Source organism: Emydura macquarii, unplaced genomic scaffold, assembly GCF_026122565.2.
Source record: "Emydura macquarii macquarii isolate MOO-44397 ecotype Brisbane River unplaced genomic scaffold, CSIRO-AGI_Emac_v2 contig_2846, whole genome shotgun sequence".
Classification (NCBI taxonomy): Eukaryota; Metazoa; Chordata; order Testudines; family Chelidae; genus Emydura; species Emydura macquarii.
This window is the reverse complement of record NW_027132983.1, coordinates 5,317,372-5,344,579: the sequence shown is the minus strand read 5'-3', so window position 1 is coordinate 5,344,579 and position 27,208 is coordinate 5,317,372. Positions and strand designations below refer to the sequence as shown.

The following is a 27,208-nucleotide window of genomic DNA, read 5'->3' as shown; positions in this document are numbered from 1 at the left end:
GAATAACTTAGACTAACTTTAAACAAACAGAAGGAAACAGGTCAAAATCAAAGCAAAACATTTAAATTGAGCTGAACTGGAGTCTTTTCTGGTTGAATGGTTCACAAAAATGTTTCAGATTTTGACTCTTCATCCTGATTAGGATGAGAGAATTTTTGAAATTTCAGCTTCTCACAGGATGGGAAAACAGTTTTCTGTCCCTAGTGGGAGTGCAATCTACTGAAACTTGAGGCTAACGTGGAGCTGCTGCAGGTTTATGTCCACATAACAGAACAGAATGTGGCCAATGGAATGGAAGATCAACACCTCCAATCACCAGGTACAAAAGGACTGGCTTTTTTTGGTAAGCCTGAGATAAATTTTTAATACACTGTTTGGAATACCATTTTCTTTGTACCACCCTGATGCCATCTTGCACTTGCACTAACAAGTGATGCGCATCTAATCACCCATTCAACTCACTGAAACTATTACCTCTGAATATTTAGTCATTTTTCTGTAAATTCACCGAACACAAAGTCCTTTCTTTCCTAGACTGCTGCAAATGGCTAGCACAGCATACCTCAGGGGCAAACTTGTTAACTGAATCTACAAAGAAAGCAAAGCTCTCTCTGCTCACAAGTTCAACCTTTATTTGCATAGGCCACATGTAGAAAATTTTGCCAAAGAGGTAAATGTAAGATGGCAGTTTTTAGATCAGATTATCATCACCTGTGAACTCAAAGTGAACAACGAATGCCCAGAAATAAAGATTTTACAATCAAAGGCAATTATGCTCTGCTCACTCCTTCTATTTTCCATTGCAGTTGATGCAGTTTTCAAGACACTGTTTCTTTAATCATTATTTTCCGAGACTTGAGAGGTGGGTTGCTGCATTTGGGGAACGGGTGAGTGCAAGGAGCATGCAGCTATTACAAATGACTGCCCATTACTCATTTAATGAATAAGGCACATACTTTAACTATACACATTCCTTATATATGATTCCAGAATCTGAATGCATTCATCTGTAGGTGTGTTGTGTCTTGCACACATCCAAGAGCCTGCTTCTGATACTACTCACAGCAAGTGAAGGTATCTTATTCTAAGTTATCCCTCTGGTTTCAAATGGGATAATTGGTGAAGTAAGGCTCCCCCTGCCAGTCTAAGGATAGCAGAATCCACCTCGACATATGTAAGAATGATTTTCTTTCTGAATAGGTTGCATCCCATAACCTCTAATTTATACAGGAAAACCAGATAGCAACACATTTGCAAAACAGGCAAGGACTCCAGTAGCGATCTGTTAGCCTCCCAATTTGGAGAGATATTTCTCCATCTAGGGCTTTGGTCCAGCTTCTATGCACATATAGCCATACACTTTATATGCAAGAATGACACTAAAGGTGATGCTATGTTGAAGCTTAAACCCCTGAGCAGTCAGGAAATCCCTTTCTTTGAAAAGTAACTTAACTCCACCTTTTGTATTTATTCATTATGCAGTTTTCCGTTACATAACATTGACCAATGTGAGCTAAGTGCTTAGCAGTCCTAAGTATGTGTTTTGGTCATGAATAGAGTGGCTTCTTATGAGCAAGGTTAGATAAATGTCAGCTAATGAAAAGACCTTATTGTAACTTCTAAAACTTTCAAATTAATTGTAATTTTTATAACTGAAATTAAATGTAAATATATTTAAATTAGTTTAGTGTTTCTCCCTACTAAGTATAATATATGATGCAATACATTTACATTTTTAGCTTTTATTAATGAAGTATTAAATTAATTTTGTTTATGATTATGGCAAATGTTACCAAAATTATCTATTTGACCAATAGAAAGGATTTGCTGAACTGGATCAAAATGTTCCATCCAGTCTGTTTTTATCAGTGGCTTCAATGGAGTTATTCCAGATTCACTTCAGTATAACATCTAGCAGAATTTGGCTCATTAACTTCAAATGGGACTTTCTGCATGATTCATGTGATGTGGCATTTGATTAACTATTTTTGCATCTCCACACATTCAACTAAAATTATTAAATGTTCAGTAAGGTACATAAACATGTGCCTGATTTTAAGCACAGGAGTAGTTTCAACAAAATCACAAGCTTAATGTCAGATACATGCTTTCTTCCACATCTTGCTGAAATGGGGCCTATGGAGTTATTAGAGCTGAACTGAAAGGGTTTCCTTCCCTCACCTATGGGAAGCATTGATAGAAACAAAATCACGTAAGTCAAAACTGTCAGCAGAAATTTAAGACTTTTCATTAAAAAAAAACAAACACCAAAATCTCAAATGCTGAAAGCATTTGTATTTTAACGTTTTGGGTTTCTAATGAAAAATTCCTAGGAAAGTGGACATTTCTGTGGAAATTTTCACATAGTCAAAAACCCAATTTTCCATTGACCAACTACTGATTTTGCCAGGAAAGGTGAAATTCATAACTCATACACACATAAGTGGGCTATGTTTCAATGCTTTTCTGACTTATTTCTGTGAGTTTAAATCTCAAATTTAACACTGCATCAATACTGTCTTTGTGTTGAGTGCCACAGAGACAATGAGCTTGAAGCTGGAAAGGTACAAAGAGGAACAGAAAAATGGAGGGCTAAGACCCTTCTGATGTAAGGAGACAAAGCAATGTTCATTAAGTATTTTCTCCTAAATTTAGTCCTCTATTTCTTCCAATTTGGTTAACTGAAACACTTTGTAGTTAAAGGAAAACCTGTACTTTAGATAATAAAACATCTAGAATCTAGGCCATCACAACCAGATGCCCTCAATAATATGTTTTATACTATGGGCTTGATCCTCACTGCCTCTGATCTATGTCATTTCAATGACGTTAAGATACACTGAACCAGCAGAGAACCTGGCCCAGTGTACTTACATATTATATTCCATTAGAATTTTTCCTTTCTCATTTTTTCCCCCCAATTTCTCCATTCATCCACATGCTGCATATTTTCACTCAATGCTTTTAGTGGACATTTCCTCTCTGCTCAGTTTCTCCCTAAATATAACAGGATTACAATAACATTAAAGTATGTGTCAAGTTTTTGAATCCACCAGATTCAAATGGGTTCTCTAGACCAGGCATCTCTCTTCTTATTAATCCTGAGAGAAATAAATATGGTTCATGAAATATAAGCTATATGGTCACAAATGCACAGAAACTCATCCGGCTTTGTCAGCAAAGTGGATACCAGCAGCTGATGACAATCTGGTGGCACAGCCAACAGAGTCCCATGAAAGAAGTGACTCCTATTTGCAGCACTTACACATTGTATTGTCTATACTTGCAACTCCTGTGAAGGAACATAGCTTACAGGAAGTTGGCACTTTTGGGGCAATCTAGACCTTAGAATGGGACTGCTGTATTATGTTTAACTGTATCGGATACATCATACACAATTTGCCATCTCCACCAACAATCTAGTCACCATTTCTGAAAGACTCGTGTAAACCCTAGAATTCTGCAAGTCATTAATTTCTTATACCAATTCCAAAAGACTGGCAGTCTAGGGGCCTGAGTCTCCTCTCTCTTAAACTGGTCTTAAAAGTCAGGATTTGCATGAATGTGCTAAGATAGCATGACTACATTCTAGCACACTGAGGTCATTTATATCACAGTATAAATATTATTTTTGTTCCTTACTGCCACAACGATAGGAGTAAAGAAAGACCAGCAAAGTTTCCACCAGATGCAGGGTCTGTATCCCACCATCTCTTGGATATTGTCATAAAATCTATTAACACCTGGAACAAAAATAAAAAGAAGAGAAATGTATGTCTGCCAGGTGATGAAAGCATAACTGGCCTGAAATAATAAAGACCCCTTTAATGCACATGAATTTATGTGGTCGAGGAGCATTTCTCTCAAAGTCTAAAGACTGGCAGAACTTTGCAGTTAACTGAACAGAAGAAAAAATGCATGAAAATACCATGAACAACAGGACTTTTATACATAATTCTCATTGCACCACACTGAAAAAGAAGGCTATGGGTCAAATCAGTGACATTATATCCATTGCTGCCAGCAGTCAATTTAGTTCCATGAGTAGGTTGAGAAGTCCCTAGCATCATTAGACTACAATGACAACGTTATCACTCAGGTTAGCAAAAACTCCTCATGCTTTGTTTGAATAAGAGACTTAGTGTGGGATTTCTAAAGAAACCTTCAGAATCCCAGCATCAACCAGTAGTGCAGGGAACTAGAGTGTTCTTCAATGCCTTATATAAATGCATTGATTGCAAACTGCAGCTTCTGTTAATGTGTATGATCTATCACTATTCTGTCATCCTCCAAAAAGTGCAAACCTGCAGATCTGCATATTGTCCTCATCTGGGATAGCTACTATTGCATTTCTTTCTTATTTCTATGTTGGATTCATATGGTGTATTATCCCTTTCCATCCAAACATGGTTACTTCCTCATTAAAGACCTCATCCATAGCCCATTACAGGTAGTTGAAAGACTCCCACTGATTTCAGTGGGCTTTTGATCAGGCCCACAATGCAAATCGAAGTTGCTAAAATGTTTCTATCTGACACAAAAATCATGATGGGGTTACTCTTCTGGATTGGACAGGCATAATGAGGCATATGGTAGTCAGCAAAGCCATTAAGTAAAGATTCATATATGGACATGACCAAGTTTGGCGTAAGTGTGGAACTGGGATCCCAAACCAATACCAAACTTGCAAAAAGCCAGGGCAGAATATCGTATACATTTTACTGCCTTGCTCATGCAAAGGCAGCAACTTCTTTCAGCAAGGCTTTTAATCTTTAACAGAGAAAAATTTGGCTCAATCTGTTCTGCATTCCTATGTACCACCCCTGCAGCCATGAAATACCTGGATCAGGATTGGAAGAAAATTTCCAAACGCTAAAGCAGGATTACAAATAAATATTAAGACACACATGTAACACCTTCCTTCGCACAACTGCTGGTATTATGTTCTTGGGTTTTTTGAGAGGCAAACACCATAGACCAACTCTATGCTAAGATGTGCATAACCTTAATGAAGTGGTACTCATGTAAGTGAAAGCAAAATGTGGCCCCATATTTAGATAAACAGAATATTGAACAAAATGGGTCTTAATAAATGAAATTGGCTAATCTTTTTAACAAGATTTCTAATCTCACTACCCTATGCAGAATAAAGAAAACAACATATCACATACCATAGCACCAGGATATAGAGATGCACTCAAAGAATACAAGAAACAACAGGCTCATTCCACTTGCAGAGTAGTAGTCAAAAAGCTTGAACACATAAATTCCACCCTACAAAACACAACAAAAAAAAATGACTGAAGTTAGCACATTCTACCTGGTAGTTGTTTTGAAGACAGGTTAACATTTCTCAATATTTTTGTACTTATTTATTATTATTTAAACATTGTAGCTTATATAGTAATTCACAGAAAAGTTATATAATACTTAAGATTGAATCGCTTGCCTCTTAAGTTACCAAGAACTGGAATAATGTTAATCAATTAAATTGTTTATGTAAATTACTGACTCCTGATTGGCTCTGCATTCAGTAATTTTCCTGAAGTAATTCCCAAGCAGTCAAATAATAATAATACTTTTTCATTTCATAGTGTTGTCATTTAAGGATTTCAAAGAGCCTCTGTGAACCTTGGATGAGATTCCCCAGTGCTGTAAGTCAGCAAAGCTCTATTGACTTTAATAAGCCAATCTTTGCTTCTTGAGCAAATTTTTAGAGGGTAATTATAGTTTTTGTCCTCTCTTTAGTATATTTCTTTATAAATATATTAGCCTTATATCCACAGTGGAGAGGTGTTTCCATTCTTCAGATTCTTAATGAACTTGATTGAAAAACAAACATTGTAGGTAAGCTTGCAAAATAAAAATCCCTTTATATAACTTACCTGAGTAATATTGGACAGTCCTATCAGATAGGAAACAACGCACACAATAGCAATGAAGATTTCTCTTCGATTGCGTAATAACTTTGGAAATTCATCCACCAAAGCTGTTATGAATCCTTCCACAGTACAGAACTGCAAGTAGAGTTACATGTTATACACAATACAGTAAAACTGCGGTATTAGATTTTGAGCAACATTTTCAAAAGCATTCAGCATGGGCTTACAGCTGCTCCCACTGAAGTCAATGGAAAATTCAATAGGTGCAACTGTAGGCCAATGCTGAACACTTCTGAAAATCCCCATTACTGGTTATTAAGATCTATGCAAAAAATTACCCTTCTGGCACAGCTCTTACAAATTAACATATACTTCATTACAATTACATGTTGTTTCTTTTGTGATAAAAGAAGAGGTGTATACAGCCTACGCTCCAAATCCTGCAAATAATTATGCATATGTTTGAGTGGGATTTCGTACATGCAGAATGTTAAATATCTGCATAAAAGCTTGCCAGATGAGGCACCTCATTTGGAAGGTGAAAAACTCAGGGTTGGCTCCTCATTTGGCATATGGAATGATGCCAATCTGCACCAGCTGAGGAGCTGGACCTCCAGGTGGAAACTTTAGAAACATTGCCAATAGAAAGTTATTTCCATGATGCCTGAAATCATGCAAGCCTGCTGTATGTGAAATTACATTCATTTTTAGAAGTGAAATCATGACTTAGCCAATATTTGCAGTTTTTTTTATTAATGAAACATTTCATGTACTATAACTGATGGAGTAGTTAGACACAAAAAAAGGAAAGCCTGACAGCCTGTAGACATATCTTGTTTGTAATAATATTAGACTACCTTCCTCAGCTGTTACAGTGGCCTAGAGACAAGTTCTTTCAAGAATATTTTTGACCCAATTAATTTCACAGTAGTTCCCCAGAGTGAATGCTGTGGTTTATTGTTTTTCAATGAACTTCAGGCTTTACGAAGGAAATAGCAAAAATAAGAATCTTTGATTTCTTATTATCTCTTGGCAAAATGCCTTGCTTTTCTTTTCTTTCCTTTTTTAAAAAAAACCCAAAACACACTTATTGGCAAGGACTGCAATCAGTCAGTTTAGCTATCAGAAGAATGCAGGGTTTTGTTCTAATTAATTAAAGACTATTGCAGTACTAGTCATATGTACGCAGTCCTGCAGGTTCGCATATGTGCTGTCAATGCTGTTTGATGTAGTAATCAAATGTAGGATTGTTATTTGTTAAGGCCCCTAACACTGCTACTTTGTCTATGGATCCCTGCATCTCTGATGAACTTTGGAATTGTGCTGTGCAGCGATCTTTCCCCTCGTGGCCAGTGGCAGGATCATGGCCTACAAAGGTATTTTGTAAATTAATGGAATTGAGGGGAAATGAAAATATTATCACTCTTTGGCAATTAAAATATAAGCCACCTAAGTCCCTTTCTGTGGTGTAAATATGTTCCTGCAGGCATATGAAGCTTTCCAGTTTTTTTAAGCACTTTAAGTCCAGAAAAAGATTTTTCCAGACAAAGTGTGATTATTTTGCATCTTATTTTTCAGTAGGGCAGAATGGCAGAACCTCCAAGCTCTGTACTGACTAATTATTCATTCCCAGGTGAAATTCAAGAGCAAGGTTAACGTGTATAAAGTCCTTCCTGGGTTAGGCCCCAGTATCTCTGAGACCTGCTTCCTTTCCACACACTACCATGACAACTGTGCTAGGCTGTTTCTCTTCTGTTTGTCCCTCAAGTGAAGATTGTGGGTGCCAGAGACAAGGTTTCTCTTAATGGCCATTTGCCTCTTGAATTTGCACCCCTGGGTTATACTTCCAATTCCGCAATTTGCTATATTTAGAATGAAATGCAGGATGCTTTGTGGGCCACACCTTCTGCTAGTTGTAGGTTCTGGAGTCTCCTTCCACATGGCCTACTAGCTAGACTCTTCCAGCTATCAGTTTAGCTGTGAAGTCAGTTGCTGCAGGGAGTCATAGAGTATATGATTCCTTTATCAGGAAATGTTTGTAACATCTAAACCTGTAAGCAGTGTCCAAATATTGCCACAGTGACGGACACCTCAGAAATGTTTGTAATCAACAATATAAAATTGTTAATAATTAAGGGAGAGGCCCTTCTTTTTGCAGAGTACACATCCTGCATACTGTACCTACTTTTGCTGCAGCCGTTGACTCAGAGGTTTGGAACTAGCAGTTCCTGTGGAAAGGAAAGTGGCTCAGTACCAGTTGCTGGCCTTCAGAATATCCCAAACCCTTAGGTCCCCTCCCCCAGCTATCTACCCCATTGTACTAGAAGTGGTCCTATACTCAGTGATAGCTTACAGTGTGAAATGCATAGAAAGAGATACTGTCATTAGAGAGCCAAGGTGGATCACCAATAAAAGATTTTTACCTCACCCACCTTGTCTCTCTAATATCCTGGCACCGACATAGCTACAACAACAATGCATACTGTGTCATGTCATATATACTACAGAAAATAATTGGCCTTCTTTAATAAGTATTTTTAAAAGAATCTACAGTAAGCAATATTACCTGGCTGTCAATTCCAAGCATAAGCAGCATGGAGAAAAACAGTATTGCCCACAATGGAGAGATAGGTAACTGTGTCACGGCTTCTGGATAAGCTAAAAATGCCAGTCCAGGACCTGGTAACAAAAAAAAAAAGAGATGGATTGCTACTTTTATGTCTTTATTTTAGCTTTGAAACAATGCAACGAGATGTTAAGGGCATTTGCACTCAGTGGTACTTCTGTTTTAGGTCTGTTTGCCAGTCTGAAGACTAATGGGGTGTAAGTTGGGGTGAGATAGCTATATCAGAGAAATAACAGGGAGAAAATAGACTCTGCTATACACATTTATTCCTAGAGAAAGAAGTATGCAATACCACACATTAAAATGTTTTAAACTAGAAGTAGTTTAAAATGCTGCTCCTAAAAGGCTGCCTCTGTGAGTTTCAATACTGCAAATATGCTTGCCTCCCTGGGACAGAATTTGCATCTTTCAGGCTCCTTAGTGAACTCTCTCTGCTTTGGACAGAGATAGTTGGACAGAGTTGCCTCAAACAATAACTACAGCCAAAACAGTCCTTAGAAAATGTAGAGACAACTCCCCTCTGATGTATGCAGAATAGATAAAAGGAATATCAAAGACAGATCTGATGGAGATGCAGATTCATTCCCCAATATTTAGAATAGGACCATTTGCTGTTTCATGGAATGATTTCTATTGCAATATACATTACTGTTACATAAGAGCTGTCTTCCGACAGTGGCCAGGGCCAGATGCTTCAGAGAGAATGAAAAGAAGAGGGCAATTTTGAATGATCCCTGTCGCCCAGTACCAGCATCTGGAGGTTCAGGGACACCTGGAGCATGAGGTTGCATCCTTGGCCATATGGGCTAATAGCCAATGATGGACGTCACCGCCATCAATTTATCTAATTATCTTTTGAACCCAGTTATATTTTTGGCTTTTGTAACATCCCATGGCAACGAGTTTCACAGGATGACTTCACGTTGTGTGAAGAAGCACTTCCTTTTCTTATTTTTATACCTGCTGCCTATTAATTTCATCTGGTGATGCCTAGATCTTGTGTTATATGGAGAGGGAAATAGCACTTCCTCATTCACTTTCTCCATACCATTCATAATTTTATAGACATCTGCTATGTCCCCCCCTACACGTCTCTTTTCTAAGATGAACAGTCTCAGTCTTTTTAATTTCTTCTCCTATGGAAACTGTTCCATTCCCCTAATCATTTTTGCTGCCCTTCTCTGTACCTTTTCCAGTTCTCATATATCTTTTTTGAGATGAGACAACCAGAACTGTACATGGGTGCCAGGAATTTATATAGTGGCATTATGATATTTTCTGGTTTATTATCTATTCCTTTCTTAATTGTTCCTAACATTATTCAATTTTTTTACTTCTTTTGCAAAATGAGCAAATGTATTCAGGGATCTAGCCATGATGACTCCAAGATATCTTTCTTGAGTGGTAACAGCTAATTTAGATTCCACCATTTTATATGTGTAGTTGGGATTATTGTTTCCAATGTGCATTACTTTGCACTTTTCAGCATTGAATTTCATCTGCCATTTTTTTGCCCAGTCACCTAGTTTAGGGAGATCCTTTTGTAATGTTTATCATTCAGCTTTGGAATTAACTATCTGGAGTAATTTTGTATTGACCAGAAATTTTGTCATGTCACTATTTACCCCTTTGTCCAGCTCATTTATGAATATGTTGAACAGCACTGGTCCCAATACTCTTGGTCTTTTACTATGAAACACGAGGGATGGGAGGTGAAGGGGAAAATAAATTCTTATTAAAAAAGGAAAGAGCTTGTTTTTGTTGTCTTAGCACATTGACAAGTTAGATGGCTTCATCAGGGCCTGATGAAATACACCCTAGAATACTCAAGGAACTGACTGAGGAGATATCTGAGTCATTACTGATTATCTTTGAAAAGTCAGGGAAGGTGGTTGAGATTCCAGAGGACTGGAAAAGGGCAAATATAGTGCCAATCTATAAAAAGGGGAATAAGGACAACCTGAGGAATTACAGACCAGTCAGTTGAACTTCAATACCCACAAAGATAATGTAGCAAATAATTAAGCAATCAGTTTGCAAACACCTAGAAAATAATAAGGTGATAAGTAACAGTCAGCATGGATTAATCAAGAACAAATCATGTGAAATCCATCTGATAGCTTTTTCTGACATGGTAACCTAGTGGATGGGGGGAAGCCGTAGATGTGGTATATCTTGACTTTAGTAAGGCTTTTGATACTGTCTCACATGACCTGCTCATAAACAAACTAGGGAAATACAACCTAGATGGAGCTACAATAAGGTTGGTGCATAACTGGTTGGAAAACCATTCTCAGAAAGTAAGTATCAGTGATTCAGAACCAAGTTGGAAGGGCATAGCGAGTGGGGTCCCGCAGGGATCAGTTCTGCATCGGGTTCTGTTCAATATCTTTATCAATGAGTTAGGGAATGGCATAGAAATACACTTATAAAGTTTGTGGAGGATACGAAGCTTGGAGGGGTTGCAAGTGCTTTGGAGGATCGGATTAAAATTTGAAATGATCTAGAAAAACTGGAGAAATGGTCTGAAGTAAGTAGGATGAAATTCAATAAGGACAAATGCAAAGTACTCCACTTAGGAAGGAACAATCAGTTGCACATGTACAAAATGGGAAATGACTGCCTAGGAAGAAGTACTGCAGAAAGGGATCTGAAGGTCAGAGTGGATCACAAGCTAAAGATGAATCAATAGCGTCACACTGTTGCAAAAAAAAAAAAAAAAAAAAAAAAAGCAAACATCATTCTGGGATGTATTAGCAGGAGTGTTTTAAGCAAGACATGAGAAGTAATTCTTCCATTCTACTCCGTGCTGATTAGGCCTCAACTGGAGTATTATGTCCAATTTTGGGTGCCCCATTTTAGGAAAGATGTGGACAAATTGGAAAAAGTCCAGAGAAGAGCAAAAAACATGATTAAAGGTCTAGAAAACATGACCTATGAGGGAAGATTGAAAAAATTTGGTTTGTTTAGTCTGGAGAAGAGAGGACTGAGGGGGGACATAACAGTTTTCAAATACATAAAAGGTTGCTACAGTGAGGAAGGAGAGAAATTGTTCTCCTTAATCTCTGAAGATAAGACAAGAAGCAAAGGGCTTAAATTGCAACAAGGACGGTTTAGGTTGGACATTAGGAAAAAACGTCTTGTCAGGGTAGTTAAGAACTGAAATAAATTGCCTAGGGAGGTTGTGGAATCGCCATCATTGGAGATTTTTAAGAGCAGGTTAGACAAACACCTGTCAGGGATGGTCTAGATAATACTTAGTCCTGTCATAAGTGAAGGGGCCTGGATTAGATGACTTCTTGAGCTCCCTTCTAGTCATACGATTCTATGATTGGGAACTAGATGTTGGTAGTTGATGGCAAAATTCATAGTTATCTAAAGAAATCATAGAAATAAAATTGGAGTGCCTCCGATATAAATTCAGTATAATCCTTATTCAGTTTTCACAGAAAATAAGTACTTTTGTGATAACTGGTAGGGGCATACTCTAGCTTTTGGAACAGCAAAGCAGCAAACAATATCAGATATCTGAATGTGACCATCTTTCAAGATGCTAACCCTCCAATATCCTCATTCATATATTTTGATTTTTGCTGATCAGAATTATCAAATATGATTGGAATGCCTCCCACATGCCAAAAAAAAATGCAAAAATTAGAAATATGCCCTTGCTTTTGCTGTGTTCACATGCACCAATGAAACACAGAGCAGAGGTTGTGATGGTAGTGTCTTTAACGCTCTCTCACTTCATACTACTTTTTACAAGCTGAAATTGGAGCATTTAGATAAAATGATGTCAGAAATAAATACATCAAGACGAAAAGACCAAATATTTTAGATCGCATCTTGCAGCCCCATTAGAAAAGCTGTAATGCATTAACAAGTCTACATGTTTAAAAGAATATTAGAGATGGGCCCAATCCAATAGAGCAGTTCTATATTGTTCTATAATTTTGGGCTGCAGGTTCTGAACTAAGAACTAAGATCTGCATCCAAATTTTGAAGTTGGTTCCTATCTCTGGACCAGACCAAAAATCCCAGTTCCAAACGCCCTTGAACTAATGCACATTTAATACACAATGTATGAAATCCACATGTGGAGCCAAGCTCTTTTCTAATAATAATGATGCTCTAACAAAAGGGAGCAAACATTCATAGCTTAATCCAAATCACAGACTGAGGGTGTATATAAAGTAGGATATGAACCATATTTTTTCCAGTGTTGCTCCATGAGTTGATGAGCAAAGCAGAGTCTGCTTTCAAAATCAAATCCCAACAGACCAGACCTGGCTATTGCACAGCTTCTGTGGTGTAATTGTTAAATGAAATATATACAGTATTCCAAAAGCCAGAGGCATAGCAAATGTCATAAGATGCCTTCTTCAATTTATGTAGTCTATCTCCTGTTCGTGAAATCTAGGGAATGCTGAGCTGGCTGATATTTTTCATTGGTATTTGCATATTCTATTATGCCAACATTGATGAGAGAAGTAGCATTACAGCTCTATACAGATCAGAGTCATATGCTCTCAGATTCTACAGAAAGAATCTTTACAAGAGCAGCTGTTGATAATGTTGACTAACCACTCAAAATACTTCATATAACTTTTTCAGATCAAGGAGATGTGAAGCACTGAATATGTGGAAGAAAAAATATTGACAAATAAAATCCAAAACAGATATAATGTATTAAGTCTTATATCAATATTAGAAGAGTTTACTTCAAGATTAGAAACCAACACAACTCTCTGAACTAATTCAGTTCTGTTTTAACTCTCTCTCCACTGTCCAAACATCACAGTAAAATAGTATATTGAAAAAAATATATAATTATGACACAAAATAAATGTGACTAGCCCACTCACAATCTCTTAGCACATTAACTGTGTTTTATTTAACATACAGTGCTTTTTAAAAAAACTGAGTTGAAAGTTTTTGGTTTTTTTTTAAATTCAGGAAGGTCATTTAATATTTCCCCTACAAATGTACTGTTCTCATAACTATTCTGTAATTGCAGGTCATTCTGATGTTTGTCTGAGTTATTTTAAGAACCAAACTTTAAAGAGAGAATGAACCACATTGAAAACATTCTTGCTGTTTCTGTTTTCTTTCTGCTTATCACACGTAAGGAAGAGCCTACTAGATCATGGCAAGAGTTGCTAAGTGCACCTCTAAGAAGAAATATAGTAGCAGATGCAAACTACTATTTTTCAGAACCAAGCAACTACTGAAGATATTAAAACAAGTTTTAATTGATAAATTAAAGTGACTAATTATCCTGTATAATAAAACTGATTTAGTATAAATATTGGACATACATGCACACGAGATGACATTGAAAAAAGAATGGCTGAGCAGAAGTCAAACGACATCATCACTACTGGAATTGTGCTAGTCTGGCTGCTTTTGCTTCACAGAGATGTGTGAAACCGTTTTTTGGTTTTAAAACATATGGATGTGAAATTTCCAAGTTTTGCTTTGAGATTGCTTGAATTCTTGAACCCATATGTTTCAAAGCCAAAATCTCAGAAAGTGCAAACACACACGGAGGTGAATATTTTCGTCAGTTTAAACAGCTGCAGCTATTCAATGATCTGCTTCACTATTTTTTTAAACCTTCAAGAACCTGAAAATTTCAAAGCAAAATTTACTTGATTATGAGTCAAACCTATGGAAAAACTGACTTATGCAGTTTCAGTGCAATACCATGAACTGACCCAGGTTTATTCCACAGAGCATCCAGGTTCACTTGAAACTGACAACTACATTCTTACGATCTTCAGAGGATCTTTGAACTAACAGGCAACAGTTTGTGTTGCTAAGTACAGGAAAATTATTACTGAACTGGTGTTATGGCAGATACTCAGTACCACCTCTGAAGAGACTAAAGAATCTAAGGCTATGTCTACACTGCCCTGCAGTTGGAACTAGGGGTGTGTGAATTGCTGCGGTGTTAATGCGAACTAGGAACCATTTAGTTCACACCTGCATGGGGGAGTTACAGTGCAGCTCATTGTTGTGCACTAATTTTCACACCCCCCATAGTCCAAACTGTGGGGCATAGTAGACAAGCCCTAGGACTGCTTATTTTGCAATTGCAGTTTCTCTTTTCTATCTCTCTGATTTTAAACACACACACACACACACACGCACACACACACACACACACACGCGCGCTTTCTCAACCCCCCCAACCCTCCCCATATATCATGAAGCCAATGAAGTTCCAGGCTTCCTTGCAAACATTTAATTGATATCTGAACAGTATGAGACAAAGCTGGTATTTCTGGTTAAAATAATTCAGTGGCATATTAATTTTTAAAAAACCCCAAAAAACTAAAAGGAAAAAATAAAGAAAGCCAGACATTAAACCATTGCACTTTGTATTTAAGTTTGATTTACAAATGGTTTATAATGGGTTAATAAATGATTAATAGATTTTATAAGCATGTTATAGACATGAATACTTTGTGCTATAGATCAGTGTTTCTCAACAACCAGTCCATTGACTGGCACCAGTCCCTGAGATCTCTCTGACACAGTATAGGAAGCCGGTCCCTCGTATCAAAATGGTTGAGAAACACTACTATAGATGGCTATAAACACATCAGTAGAAAGTGTTAGTAATAAGCCACCTATAGAACTGTATAATGATTGATTAGCAATTTATTAAAACATCTATTACATGTTTGTAAATATTCATAAATGGAAGTTGACATCATAGCTTGATACATTAAACTCTCTTTTACAGTTCCTTGACTGTAGAAATGGTAGCCATTTGAGCAAAGCCTGAATATTCTGCTGGCTATCTTTTCCTGGTTCAATATTCAATATCCATGCCAATGTTCTCCTTGCATCAGGATCTGATCAATCTCTTTCTTTCTTAGCCTGCTCGTCTATAAAACCAATTTTATGACATTCCTAGAAGGGACTATTATAGGTGAGATAATCAGAACAGGAAAAGCTACCCTGCCATTATGGGAACCACCGAGTCTTCTCCTGTTACATTATTCTGAACTTCCTGCCCCACCTGCTGACACCAACCCAGTACTCACCTCCAGTCTCCTTTCAGGCTGCACTTAATAAAGTCATAGTCGTAGCAGTGGGAGTAAAGGTAAAGGAAAATTGTGGACATCTTTGAACTCAGAGCAAATACATCATTTTGTGTTGAGCCTGGTCTTCAGATGCACTGAAAGCACATGTCCAATCTCACTCCTAAAACCCAGGTCTCTGGCATGGTAGCACCGTGCACTGCTTCTAGACCACGCTCCTGGCTATTACTAGAGTCCAGGAGCATATCTGTGTAAATCAAGCCGAACTCTGTCAATCTGTCTTCAGCACATTGTTAATGATTTGATATAAACCACTCTCTCTGTGAGCAAATTTTATAATTTTTTCTACTATTTTAAAATAGTAACTTTAAAATACTGTGTGTCAAGTAATGGCACAATATGCTTAGGGGGAACAAGCAAAAATCACATGGATTTTAGTGTGCAAAAGAGTTTTTCTTGCCATACCAGCAGAAGGTTAAGAATGATGTTTTATTAACACTCACTGAGTGTCAGAGCAATGTCCACGTATTTAAAGATGACTTAGAAGATACTTTAAAGGGCTTCTCATAAAGTGAGTTCTATGGCGCCACTGTGCCAAATACAGTTATGGTCACTGGGCTCCTAGATCTTTCTCCAGCCCCTGGAACACCAAGTCCCATATAGTGTTAAGTTACATGCCAAGACCACTTCCGTTACCAGAATTATATGAACAGCAGTCAAGTTGTTGCAATCGTATAGTGGCAAGAGTGTGAAGACCAAATGACCCATTTCCAGTTTCTAAGATTCTTTGGGAGGATGCAGAAATAACATTGTGTTTGAAGGATTATTGAAAAAGACATTTACAAACTTTAAAATTCCACCGAATGAACATAAAGGCCTGATACAGCCTTGTCAGCAAACCTAAATTAAAATGTAAAAGAGATTGCAAGAAATGATGTCTTCTTAGGATAGCTAAAAGTCTAATGGGAGTGCATTTTACATAAGCATTAATTTATTCGTTTGCCATGGACAAGCTAAGGGAATTACAGTTAAGTTTACAGTAAATCCATATTTAAAAACCTAAATAAAAGTGGCCTTATTTTCAAATGCACTGAGGACCTGCAGCTACCAGTGAAATCAATGACAGCTGCAGGTGCTGAGACCCTCTGAAAATCGAGCTATTTAATTAGGCCTGGATCAACAAAGGGACGTTAAGCATTACAATGCTCAGTGTCACATCATCTGCCTTTGGGTGTCTAGAAAAGTCACAGGAACAACACTGTGATTCACAATGCAGGAATAAGGTGCCTAAGCTCCCTATACAATACATGGGGAGAGAGGCATTTAAGAATGTGATCCACAAAATCAGCATGGTAGGTGGGAAACTGCCTAAGCTAGCCAGTGGGAAATGCTGATGACAGGGGTATGCCTTAAGCCCTGTCCCCCTCATGGAGATCAGCACCTAAGTCCGGGCTGCCAGGACAAACCTCTCTTTGTTTGCAATCCATAAACCCTCTCCTGGAGTCAGGCAGCTTAGGTGCGTAAGTAGTTTCTTGTGAAAATGAGTCAGATGCCTGCCACACTCCACAGAGAAAGATCAGAGGAGGAGGTGGAGGTGATGGTGGTGCTGCTGCCCACCTTACAACTTTTACCCCAATATTAATAGGACTCACCTGAGATGTGGGAGACCGAGGTTCAATTCCCTCCTCTGCCTGAAGGGGAGAAAGGATTTGAACCTCTAAGAAAATGCCCTAACCACTGACCTGTGGGATATTCTGATGTAAAAAGTCATTGGAGTGGGGGGACTGGATCCTGGGTCTTCCAAGGTGGGTGTCCCAACCACCAGACTTCAGAGTGATGCTCTCTGGCCTAATGACAATTTATGTATTTATCCACAGTGAAACAGCTTCAACAGGAGAGAGTGAGGGAGCTCCTCCTAGCACAATGGTTAGAGTACTCGCCTGAGAAAGAGACCCCTGTTCAAATCCTCTTTCCCCCTCAGGAAGAGCAGGGAATTGAACCTGAGTCTCCTGTATCCCAAGAGAGTGATCTAGCCAGTGGGCTAAAAATTATAAGCAGGGTATCATCACCATCACTTTCAGTCTGATTTTGAAGGGGGCCCGACCTGGTAGACAGTGTCTGAGCAGGAGTACCAGATCAGGCCCGGCACATGAGTTAGGTGGATGAATGCCTGTCTTCCCCTGCTTTGCAGATTGCTCTGGGGCTTGGGTGTGAGACAGGTGACTGGATGCCTAGAGTGAGGCTGCAGTGCAGTTGCTCAAAGCCAGGCTGGAAGTTTTACTGCAAAAACTTGGGTGCTGAGTGAGTTTAGGCATCTAGTGTTCGGTAGCAGCCCAGCAGGACTCTTGAGGATCGCAGTAGAGCCTAAAATGGGCACTTTGGTGCCTAAGCACCTTTGTGACTCTGGGCCTTGGGTGTCTTAGAATGCATGTAGGAGCCTGACATCTGGCCCCCAGGTTCGGAAGTGTTGGCAGCTGTTCACAAGCACTGCTGGAAATCTTTATGCAGTCACAGAGAAATCAAGTGCACAACTCAAGAAAGTTATTTCTCACATCATTGACTTTCACAATGGGAACTTATGGTCCTATCAGGTTTTTGACTAATTCCTCTCTACCTATATTTTGCTTAAGACAGTTTATGTTCTTGGGATTCAAGTTCTATTAGTTAGACGACCAGCAGGTATTTAATGTTTGGGTTATGCATGCTAATAACACGGTAAGACACACTATTCTGGTGTCCCTCAGCCAGTGACTTACCATTATCAGAATTCTCCTCCTTAAGGTTACCCAGAGAGACATACAGCACCTGTATCTGGCATGGCAACTGAGTGACAGGGCAAGCATCAGTTCTGCTAAGCTAAGCTTTTCCAGTTGAGGTCAAGTCAGTGAATTTCAAGCAAAATACAGCAGATTCCTGCTAACTGGGAGACCCTGCCTATTGTCCTGATAAGGGGCCCAATCCTGCTACCATTGCTAACAGAAACTTTGCCGTTGACTTAAGATCGGCACAGGGTCATTTCCCTAGAAAAGAAGTCAGTAAGGGGGAAAAAATGACCGAATTGGAAAGTGTGACAATGAAATAATGAATGAAGAAATAAAACCAGACAAACAGAAGTGATAGTCACTGCATTTCTTCTGCTTTGGGAGCTACCACAGCAAAGGGCTGGTGCTCAGATCTTCACACCTGTTTAACACTCAGTTAGGCACCACACTGGCTGAACTTGCCACCCATTAAGTGACATCACCTGTTCATATTGTCTCCTGTAAGTAGTAGACCCTGTCATTCATTCTCATTACCCCAAGCTGAGTCACTAGTGGGTGCCCTAAGAACTGCATTTGCTAGTAAGTGACTCAGTTGGGCAGTCATCCTGTTCAGTGTCACCTGACTGAAGGGCATATACTGGATTGCCTAGAGAGACTTGAAACAATACTCTCTCTCTCTGTATACATATACAGTGCCAATGAGTTAACAAGGAGCTGAAGGGTCTAACAGAGGAAATATTAAATACATTGATAATCAATATTGATCAATAATTTGTCAACATTAAGTAACAAATTAATCAATAACTAATAATCAAACAGTTAGTAAGACAGCACATGCACAGAGAGGCATATATATGACAAAGCTGTGTAAGTCGTTCCCTGTAGTTTCTCACAGCATGCATCCAGTCTGCTGATGGTCTTACTTCCTTATAATTTCTTGGGGGTAATTATACCTTTGTTTCTCTTCATTGTTTATTATTCTGGCTCTCTCTATTGCCTCTTTTTGGTACACACTTCTCCTTATCTTAGGCTATTTCCAAAGTTCCCTGTACCATTGCAACTTTCCAACTGTCTCACCATCTGCTAGGTAATCCTTTTGTCTGCTTTTATTGGATAATATAATCGGTAATAAATTTTGGAGTTAGTACATTTTAAAAATAGATTTTAAAACAGCTTTCAGACTAGGTTAAGAGTTACCACATAGTGAAATTTCATTCTTCATTAGACACCTTTATCTTAACTGCAAAGCATCATGGGAGTCTTGATCTTAGGCAAGCCTTACGATATTTCTTGGCCTATCTTAAGCGTCCACAAATAATTCAATGGAATAGTTAGATAAAATATATGTTGCTGTAAACGGATGCTACAGAACTGCTTAAAGAAATAGGGTGCCTACCTGATGCTGCAACATCTGCAATAGGCCTCCTTGTGACATTAGCCATGAATCCAACAATGGAAAAGATGACAAAGCCAGCAAACATACTTGTGCATGAATTTATGCAACACACTATGATGGAATCCCTGAAACAAAGGGTGAGGTGCATTAGACTAATAAATAAAGTAACACTGGTTACATTCCAGTATTTTCTATCCTCCTGAGAGGAAGGATGATGGTCTTAGGGTTAAGGCACTGGACTGGGATTCAGTTCTTTGACATACTTTCTCTGTGACCTTGAGCAAGTCACATAATTTCTTTGGGCCTCAATTCCCCATTAGTAAAATGGAGATATGGAGACTTTGGTCTTTTCTATTTAGATTATTTGATCTTCGGATCAGAAAATGTTTCTTACTACATGTTTGCACAGCACCCAGCACAGTGGGACCCTGATCTAAGTACGATTGCCTAAGTCCAACTGTAATACACATAACAATATGTTTACCTGTAAACATTGTTGTGGAAAGGGTTGTAACTTCCAAGAGCAATCAGTGAACCAAGACCCAAACCATAGGAGAAAAAAATCTGCGTGGCAGCATCCAGCCAGACCTAATTGCAGAAAGCAAATATTTTTTTTTTTTACTATGCCTAGACGTATACTTGGGTGGCTAATAAGGTACTTTTTTAAAATGGTGAGCAATTAGCATGGAACTTTGGTTTACAAGGATTAAATGTTTACCTCAGAATCAGAAAGCTTACTGAAGTTAGGAGTGATATAGAATAAAATGCCTTCCTTTGCCCCAGGCAGTGTCACTCCACGGAAGAACAGGATAATCAGCATGACATATGGATAAGTAGCAGAGAAATATACTACCTAATAGAAAGAAAGAAGGAATTATAAGCATGGAGTTAGAATAGGCTTTTTTAAATTGCTTTAGCTATTTGCTTCACAAGAATACAGTGATAGGATTCCAGATATGTTTTACAATCCATAACAGTGGGCAAGCGATGGTATACTGCTCTTTATTCCCACACACCAGGCCCAGAATCCTCCAGTCACTAAGTGTAAACTAAGCCCCCCCACACACACTCTGCTCTGCCACCTCCCTTAGGACCCTGGACCAGTCAGAGACCAGGGAGAGGTCAGGGCTACCCCTGAAGCACTAGTTCACACTGCTGGCAGTGTGCGCACCACTGCTCCCATGCAGAGCTCAGCCTGGAGAGCACCATATGATTCTGCTTTTCCCATCCTGTAAGCTCTATGCCTGCTAATGGGATGTATTCCTACATCGGGGGCAGGGAAGGGGTAGAAGACATTTGCTGGTGATAGAATTGTCCTGTAGCAGGTCTTGAACTCAACTGGCTTCCAAAAGCCCTGAGATGGTTTGTTGTGAAGTCAGGCCACAAAAATGGACTGGCTGCCTCCTTTGATCAGGCTAAATTCACCTAAAAGCTTAAAGTGAAAGTGGAATGTGGCTCTTACTGACCAGTGAGAAGGCGGCCTTTAATTAGCCACAGAAAAGTTTATGTTTGGAGTTCACTTAAGTGCAGTATGGTAACATTGCTAGAGTGGAGTCTGAATCTGACAACTACACTTAGTTCTCTCTTCAGATAAGAGGCAAATCATCTGATCATCATCTTCAGTCTATACCAAGGGAGTGACGTGTACTCAACAGTCACTAGATTAGCTCCTTTCAGTTAGCAGTATTTTGCTGATAATGATAGTGTTTTATACCTCATCAGTGTGCCAAATCCTGCTCCCCTGCACAAAGGCCAATGTCCTGTGTGGGAACTGATGGTGTGGAATCCTACACCCCAACCCAGCATCAGGTTGCAGCTGCTACTACAGACAATGAACTGCAGCTACACCTATCTCCATGGCACTTTTTCCCAGGACTTGCCAGTTTGGGAGGTGTTTTAGTCACAGAAGGGTTGGTGAGCACAACGTAAAACACTGTGAAGCCCAAGGGTCTAAGGTAATTGCTGTTCTCAGTCCCGCATCTCCCAGACCATCCCCAGGGAAGTAGGAAAAGAATAGTCCTTACATTTTTGGGAGCACAGTGACAGCAATTCTGTCTGACCCACGCAACGGCTGTGCAAGGGCGAAAAGATTATTTGTACCCTTCCTAACCCAGTGTGCATCTGCATAAAGGCCAGCCCTTAGAACTATACTGTAGCTACATTTCAGACGCATGGAGTTAGTGTATGTAATTTTTGATAAATACACTGCAATTATATTACTATCACCAGCTGATATTCACAATAAGGTACATAGTAATGAGAATACAGGAGAGTTGGAAAACATATGTCCTAGTGGCGGGGTTAAGGTTTAACATAAGGACTTAATAGTCTCGTATGGGATTTATAAGCATTGATGGTCACAGAAGACCATAAATGAGAATTTCCAAACTGTTGAATGTTTCAAGTTTTTTGCCCTGATTCTCATTTACTCTAAGGCTGCTTTACTCTGTCCTGGCAGGATAAAGGGGCCTCAAAGTTGGTGTAACCAATTTGTTCTCCTTTACATTGCCAGTGGGGTGCAAAGAATCCTTAGGGTAACTAAGAATCAAGTCTTGAAACTATGACCATCCCCCCCCAAACACAGCTGCTTCATTAAGCAAGGACTAATTTGTTGATCCCAAGTATGAAGTTGTGAATTTCTTCCTACACACAGGATTTTCTGCAAAGTATAGGTTACACGTACCAGTTACATTACTAACCATATTGGGCCAGAGTCACCAACTGTGGTGCAGGGAGTTGTAAATTACATTTACAACCATTTTGCCTGGTTTTAAATTGACCCATTTTTTGTGAAGCTTTCCATTATTTTTGTATGAACATTTTTAGTAATTGTTTGCAGTGTTGTTGTAGCTGTGTTGGTTGCAGGATATGGGTGGGCAATTGACCACTTCATTTTAAGTGGAGTCCTACAACATATGTGAACCCCTTATGGTTAACAATCTGTCCCATCTTGTATTTAGCTTGAACACTCTAATTTTCTTCTCCAGACCTGAAGAAGAGCTCGAAAGTTTGTTCCTTCCACCAACAGAACTTGGTGCAAGAAAAGATATTATCTCACCCACCTTGTCTCTCTCTCCTTTTTAGTAATTCTTAAGTAATTTTTGAATAATCATCAAAGCCCTTCATACGCTGTGTTACAAAATGCTTCACAAAGAGATCCAAGGGAGAAAATGGAAGATTTTATACTTTACAGTAAGGCAGCATTCAATATCTCACTGGCATTTTCCAGCAAGATGGTACATCTTGGTTGAGTGAAATAGGCACAGTTTTAGTTTAAGAGCATTTACAACAGTTCTAAAACTTACCTTTCCTGTCCAGCCCACCCCCTTCCAGATGCAAAAATACACTAGAATCCATGCAATTGCCAGTGTAATTGCTAATGGCCATCGGATTTGCCCTGGCTTTTCCAATCCATCTGTCATTTGGTGCATGTTGCGTCTAGAATCAGCAAAAAGAATGGCGCATTTGACAACTGCTTATTCAGAAGTGAGTATGTATATGAATTATAACAAGCTGAACTATGCATATGCACACAAATGATGTATAGAGATTCTGCTCAGCTTACTCCCAAAATTCGAGCACAGCACTTGTCATGTTGGTGGTATTTAGTATACTATAGTTGGAGAAACAGCGCTCCGTGTTCCATGAGTTTCCACAGTGTCTCCAGGGAAGAGTCTATTTAAAAAGAAAAAAGAAAAATCTGAGTCAAACTACTAACAATGTTTTACAAGTAAACATTACCTCTGACTAGGAATGATAGCTGATTTGAAAACTAATGTACATTGAGTTCTGCACTGCACTTATCTCCCTGCGGGAATGTCTGCCATAAAAGTTATTTAACTTCTTCTCAATTATATGAATCAAATGTGAAAATGTTTCCTCCTTTCTTTACGACATCAAGAAAAAACGTTTCAGAATCGGCTATGCCTCTCAAAATGTGAGAGTGTATTGACAATTCGTTAAGATACGGCTGCACTGGAGAGGACCTCAAGGACTTTGTTACATTAAAGGTAATGAAATGTGACCATTTTTGATCACACCATTTCCAAAGGTTTTAGTTTTCCCTCTCAAATTGAGAAGAGATCTTTACAGGAACTTGAACTAGAGTTGCTATTTTCAAGTGGTGAAAAGTTCCAGAGGGGTAGCCGTGTTAGTCTGTATACAGCAAAAACAACGAGAGTCCTGTAGCACTTTAAAGACTAATACATTTAATTTCTGCAGGCATAAGCTTTCGTGGGCTGTAACCCACGAACATCTGACGAAGTGGGTTACAGCCCACGAAAGCTTATGCCTGCAGAAATTAAATTTGTTAGTCTTTAAAGTGCTACAGGACTCATTTTTATTTTCAAGTGGTATTTTATACAACAGTGTTCCTTACTTTAAGATACTTAATTGATGTTTTGATAAAACCAGAATCCAATGTCTGAGTATCTGTGTTAGTAATTCTGGACAATGTTGATTTTGATAAAACATATGCTCTGTTGATCGTCATAGTTTTGGAAGCAAATGACTTTATATGTTATTGCAGAGTACTGCACGTTACAACATACAGAGTGAGTTTATCAGAGACTTAATGGGAATTGAAAGTCAGAATACTCCAATTTAGACAGGATTCCTACACTCCTAGCATACACCAGACTATCAACAACTTTGTCACATGAAGAACATGTTATGCAAAATCCAGAAAATGATATGTGCAAATAGAATATGGTCTCAACCAACCAACAAAACATACTTGGTTCTTTAAAAGGGACAGTTTTCCAGAGCTGAAAGCAATCATGAGCAAAATTGAGTGATAGGAAAAAACAAAAATGTGAATGAGATGGGGTGACCAGATCTGCATGCAGTATTCAAGATGAGGACATACCATGGATTTATAAAGAGGCAATATGATATTTTCTGCCTTATCTATCCCTTTTCTAATGGTTCCTAATATTCTGTTAGCTTTTTTGACTGTTGCTGCACACTGAGTGGATGTTTTCAGAGAACTATCCACAATGACTCCAATATCTCTTTCCTGAGTGGTAATAGCTAATTTAGACCCCATCATTTTATATGTATAGTTGGGATTATGTTTTGAATGTGCATTACTTTGCATTTATCAATATTGAATTTCATTTGCCATTTTGTTGCCCAGTCACCCTGTTTTGTAAGATCCTTTTGTAACAATTTTGCAGTCTGCTTTGGACTTAACAATCTTGAGAAGTTTTGTATCATCTTCAAATTTTGCCACCTCACTGTTTACCCCTTTTTCCAGATCATTTATGAATATGTTAAACAGTACTGGTCCCAGTTCAGATCCCGGGGAGACACCACTATTTATCTCTCTCCATTCTGAAAGCTGACCATTTATTCCTACCCTTTGTTTCCTATCTTTTAACCAGTTACTGGTCCAGGAGAGGACCTTCTCTCTTATCCCATGACAGCTTACTTTGCTTGAGAGCCTTTGGTGAGGTACCTTGTCAAGGGCTTTCTGAAAATCTAAGTACATTATCTCCATTGGATCACCCTTGTCCACATGCTTGTTGACCCCCCTCAATGAATTCTAGTAGATTGGTGAGGCATGATTTCCCTTTACAAAAGCTATGTTGACCCCCTCCCCCCCAACAAATTGTGTTCATCTACGTGTCTGGTAATTCTGTTCTTTACTATAGTTTCCACAAAAATGAATCACTAAAATTGATTTTTAATAAATTTTGGAACACTGGGAAAGTTCCAGAGTATTGGAAAAAACTTCATGTTGCACCAATATTTTTAAAGGGTTAATGGGATGACCTAGGACATTATAGGCTGGTTAGCCTTATGTACATACCAGACAAGATCATGGAAAGACTGATAGGGGATGCTATCAATAAAGAAATAAAGGATGGTAACAAACTTAACACCAATCAACATAGTTTTATGGAAAATAGGTCAACAAACAAATTTGATCCCTTTTTGATATTACAGTTTTGGTTGTTAAAGGCTGCTGTGTTGACTTAATAGACTTAGACTTTTGTGAGGCATTTGACTTGGTCCCAGATAACATCCTGATAAAAAACCTAGCACCATACAAAATCAATGTAGTGCAAATGTAATGGCTCAATAACTGGTTAGCTGATATATCTCAAAAAGTAATTACTGTATAAATAACAAATGAGAATTATTCCATAGAGTGTTTTTAGTGGGTTCTCTTCTTGGATCAATGCTATTCAATATCTTTATGAATATTTGGAAGAAAATATAAAATAATTGTGATTAAAATTTACAGATCACACAAAAATTGATGGAGAGGTAAATAATGACAGATCAGTTACATAGATTGAGCTGGACTGTTTGGTCAGGTACACTTTTGTTTGAACAACGTGCATTTTAGTACAGCTAAATGCCAGTCATACATCTTGCAATAAAGTACTTGTGTCACACTTACAAGATGGGAGATAATATTCTGAAATGGAATGACACTGAAAAGAACTTAGGGGTAATGGTAGCTAGCCAACTGAACATAAGCTTCCAGTGTAATGCTGTAGGTAAGAGGCCAAACATAATCTCTGGATGCATGAGGAGGTGTTTCAAGTAGATGTAGTGAGGTGGTATTTCCTCTGTATACAGCATTAGCGAGACCATTACTGGAATATTGTGTCCAGTTCTGAAGTCCCCATTTAAAAAATAATATTGAAAAACTCATAAGGGTTCAATATCGAGCTGCAAAAATTATTCAAGGTCTGGAAATATGCCTCACAAGTTGATATTTAAGAACCTCATTTTATTTAGTTTATCCAAAAGAAGGTTAAGAGGTAAATTGATCACGGTCTGCAAGTATCTCCATAGTACATTTCTGATAGCAGATAGCTCTTTAATTTAGCATAAAAAAGCATAACATATATACATATTTGAAATTTCTTTCATTTCAGGGTTCACTACTAACCCAAATCCCTGGCTCTTAATGCTAAGGGGCAATTTGTGGTTTCATATACAACAAAGACAAAACTCACAATTTCTCATTGCTGGTATCTCAAACTAGGAAAAACTAAGAAGTTTGAACTAAGTTTCGCTCTGAGGCCTGGTTGGAAGCTGAAGCTAGACAAATTCGGACTAATAATAAGGCACAATTTTTTAATTTATTTTTTTAAACAGTGAGGGTAACTGACCATTGGAACTCCTCACTTAGGAACATGGTGGACTCTTTGTCACTTGCAATCTTTAAAACAAGACTGGATTTCTTTCTAAAAGATATGTTATAGATGAAACAGATGTTATGGGCTTGATGCAGAAATTACTGAGTGACGTTCTATGGTCTATGTTATACAGGAGCTCATACTAGATGATCATAATGGTCCCTTCTGGCCTTAAAATCTATGAATCATGAAAACACCTTAAGTTCCTAACCAAGGAGCTTGTACAGAAACAAATTGCAAGTTCTCATGGAGTCAGTATTCATTTGAATTTAATGTGTTTGGAAAGTGGTTTTACCAAATTATTTTCTCTACCCATTTTTTAAACTTCTGGAA

The 27,208-nt window shown here is 38.4% G+C and overlaps 1 protein-coding gene across 2 annotated transcripts in view; it reads right to left on the bottom strand.

The window, feature by feature from the left end:
• SLC6A1 (solute carrier family 6 member 1) overlaps window positions 1–27,208 on the bottom strand; it is a 104,096-nt gene that overhangs the window by 8,927 nt on the left and 67,961 nt on the right. For both annotated transcript variants that reach the window (XM_067568046.1, XM_067568047.1), the window contains exons 5-13: window positions 23,284–23,393; window positions 23,024–23,156; window positions 20,437–20,571; window positions 20,203–20,306; window positions 19,719–19,843; window positions 8,449–8,561; window positions 5,886–6,017; window positions 5,172–5,274; window positions 3,643–3,743 (exon numbers count right to left, since the gene is read on the bottom strand). In XM_067568046.1, the coding sequence (XP_067424147.1) occupies window positions 3,643–3,743; window positions 5,172–5,274; window positions 5,886–6,017; window positions 8,449–8,561; window positions 19,719–19,843; window positions 20,203–20,306; window positions 20,437–20,571; window positions 23,024–23,156; window positions 23,284–23,393 (1,056 nt within the window). The remainder of the gene's footprint in view (window positions 1–3,642; window positions 3,744–5,171; window positions 5,275–5,885; window positions 6,018–8,448; window positions 8,562–19,718; window positions 19,844–20,202; window positions 20,307–20,436; window positions 20,572–23,023; window positions 23,157–23,283; window positions 23,394–27,208) is intronic.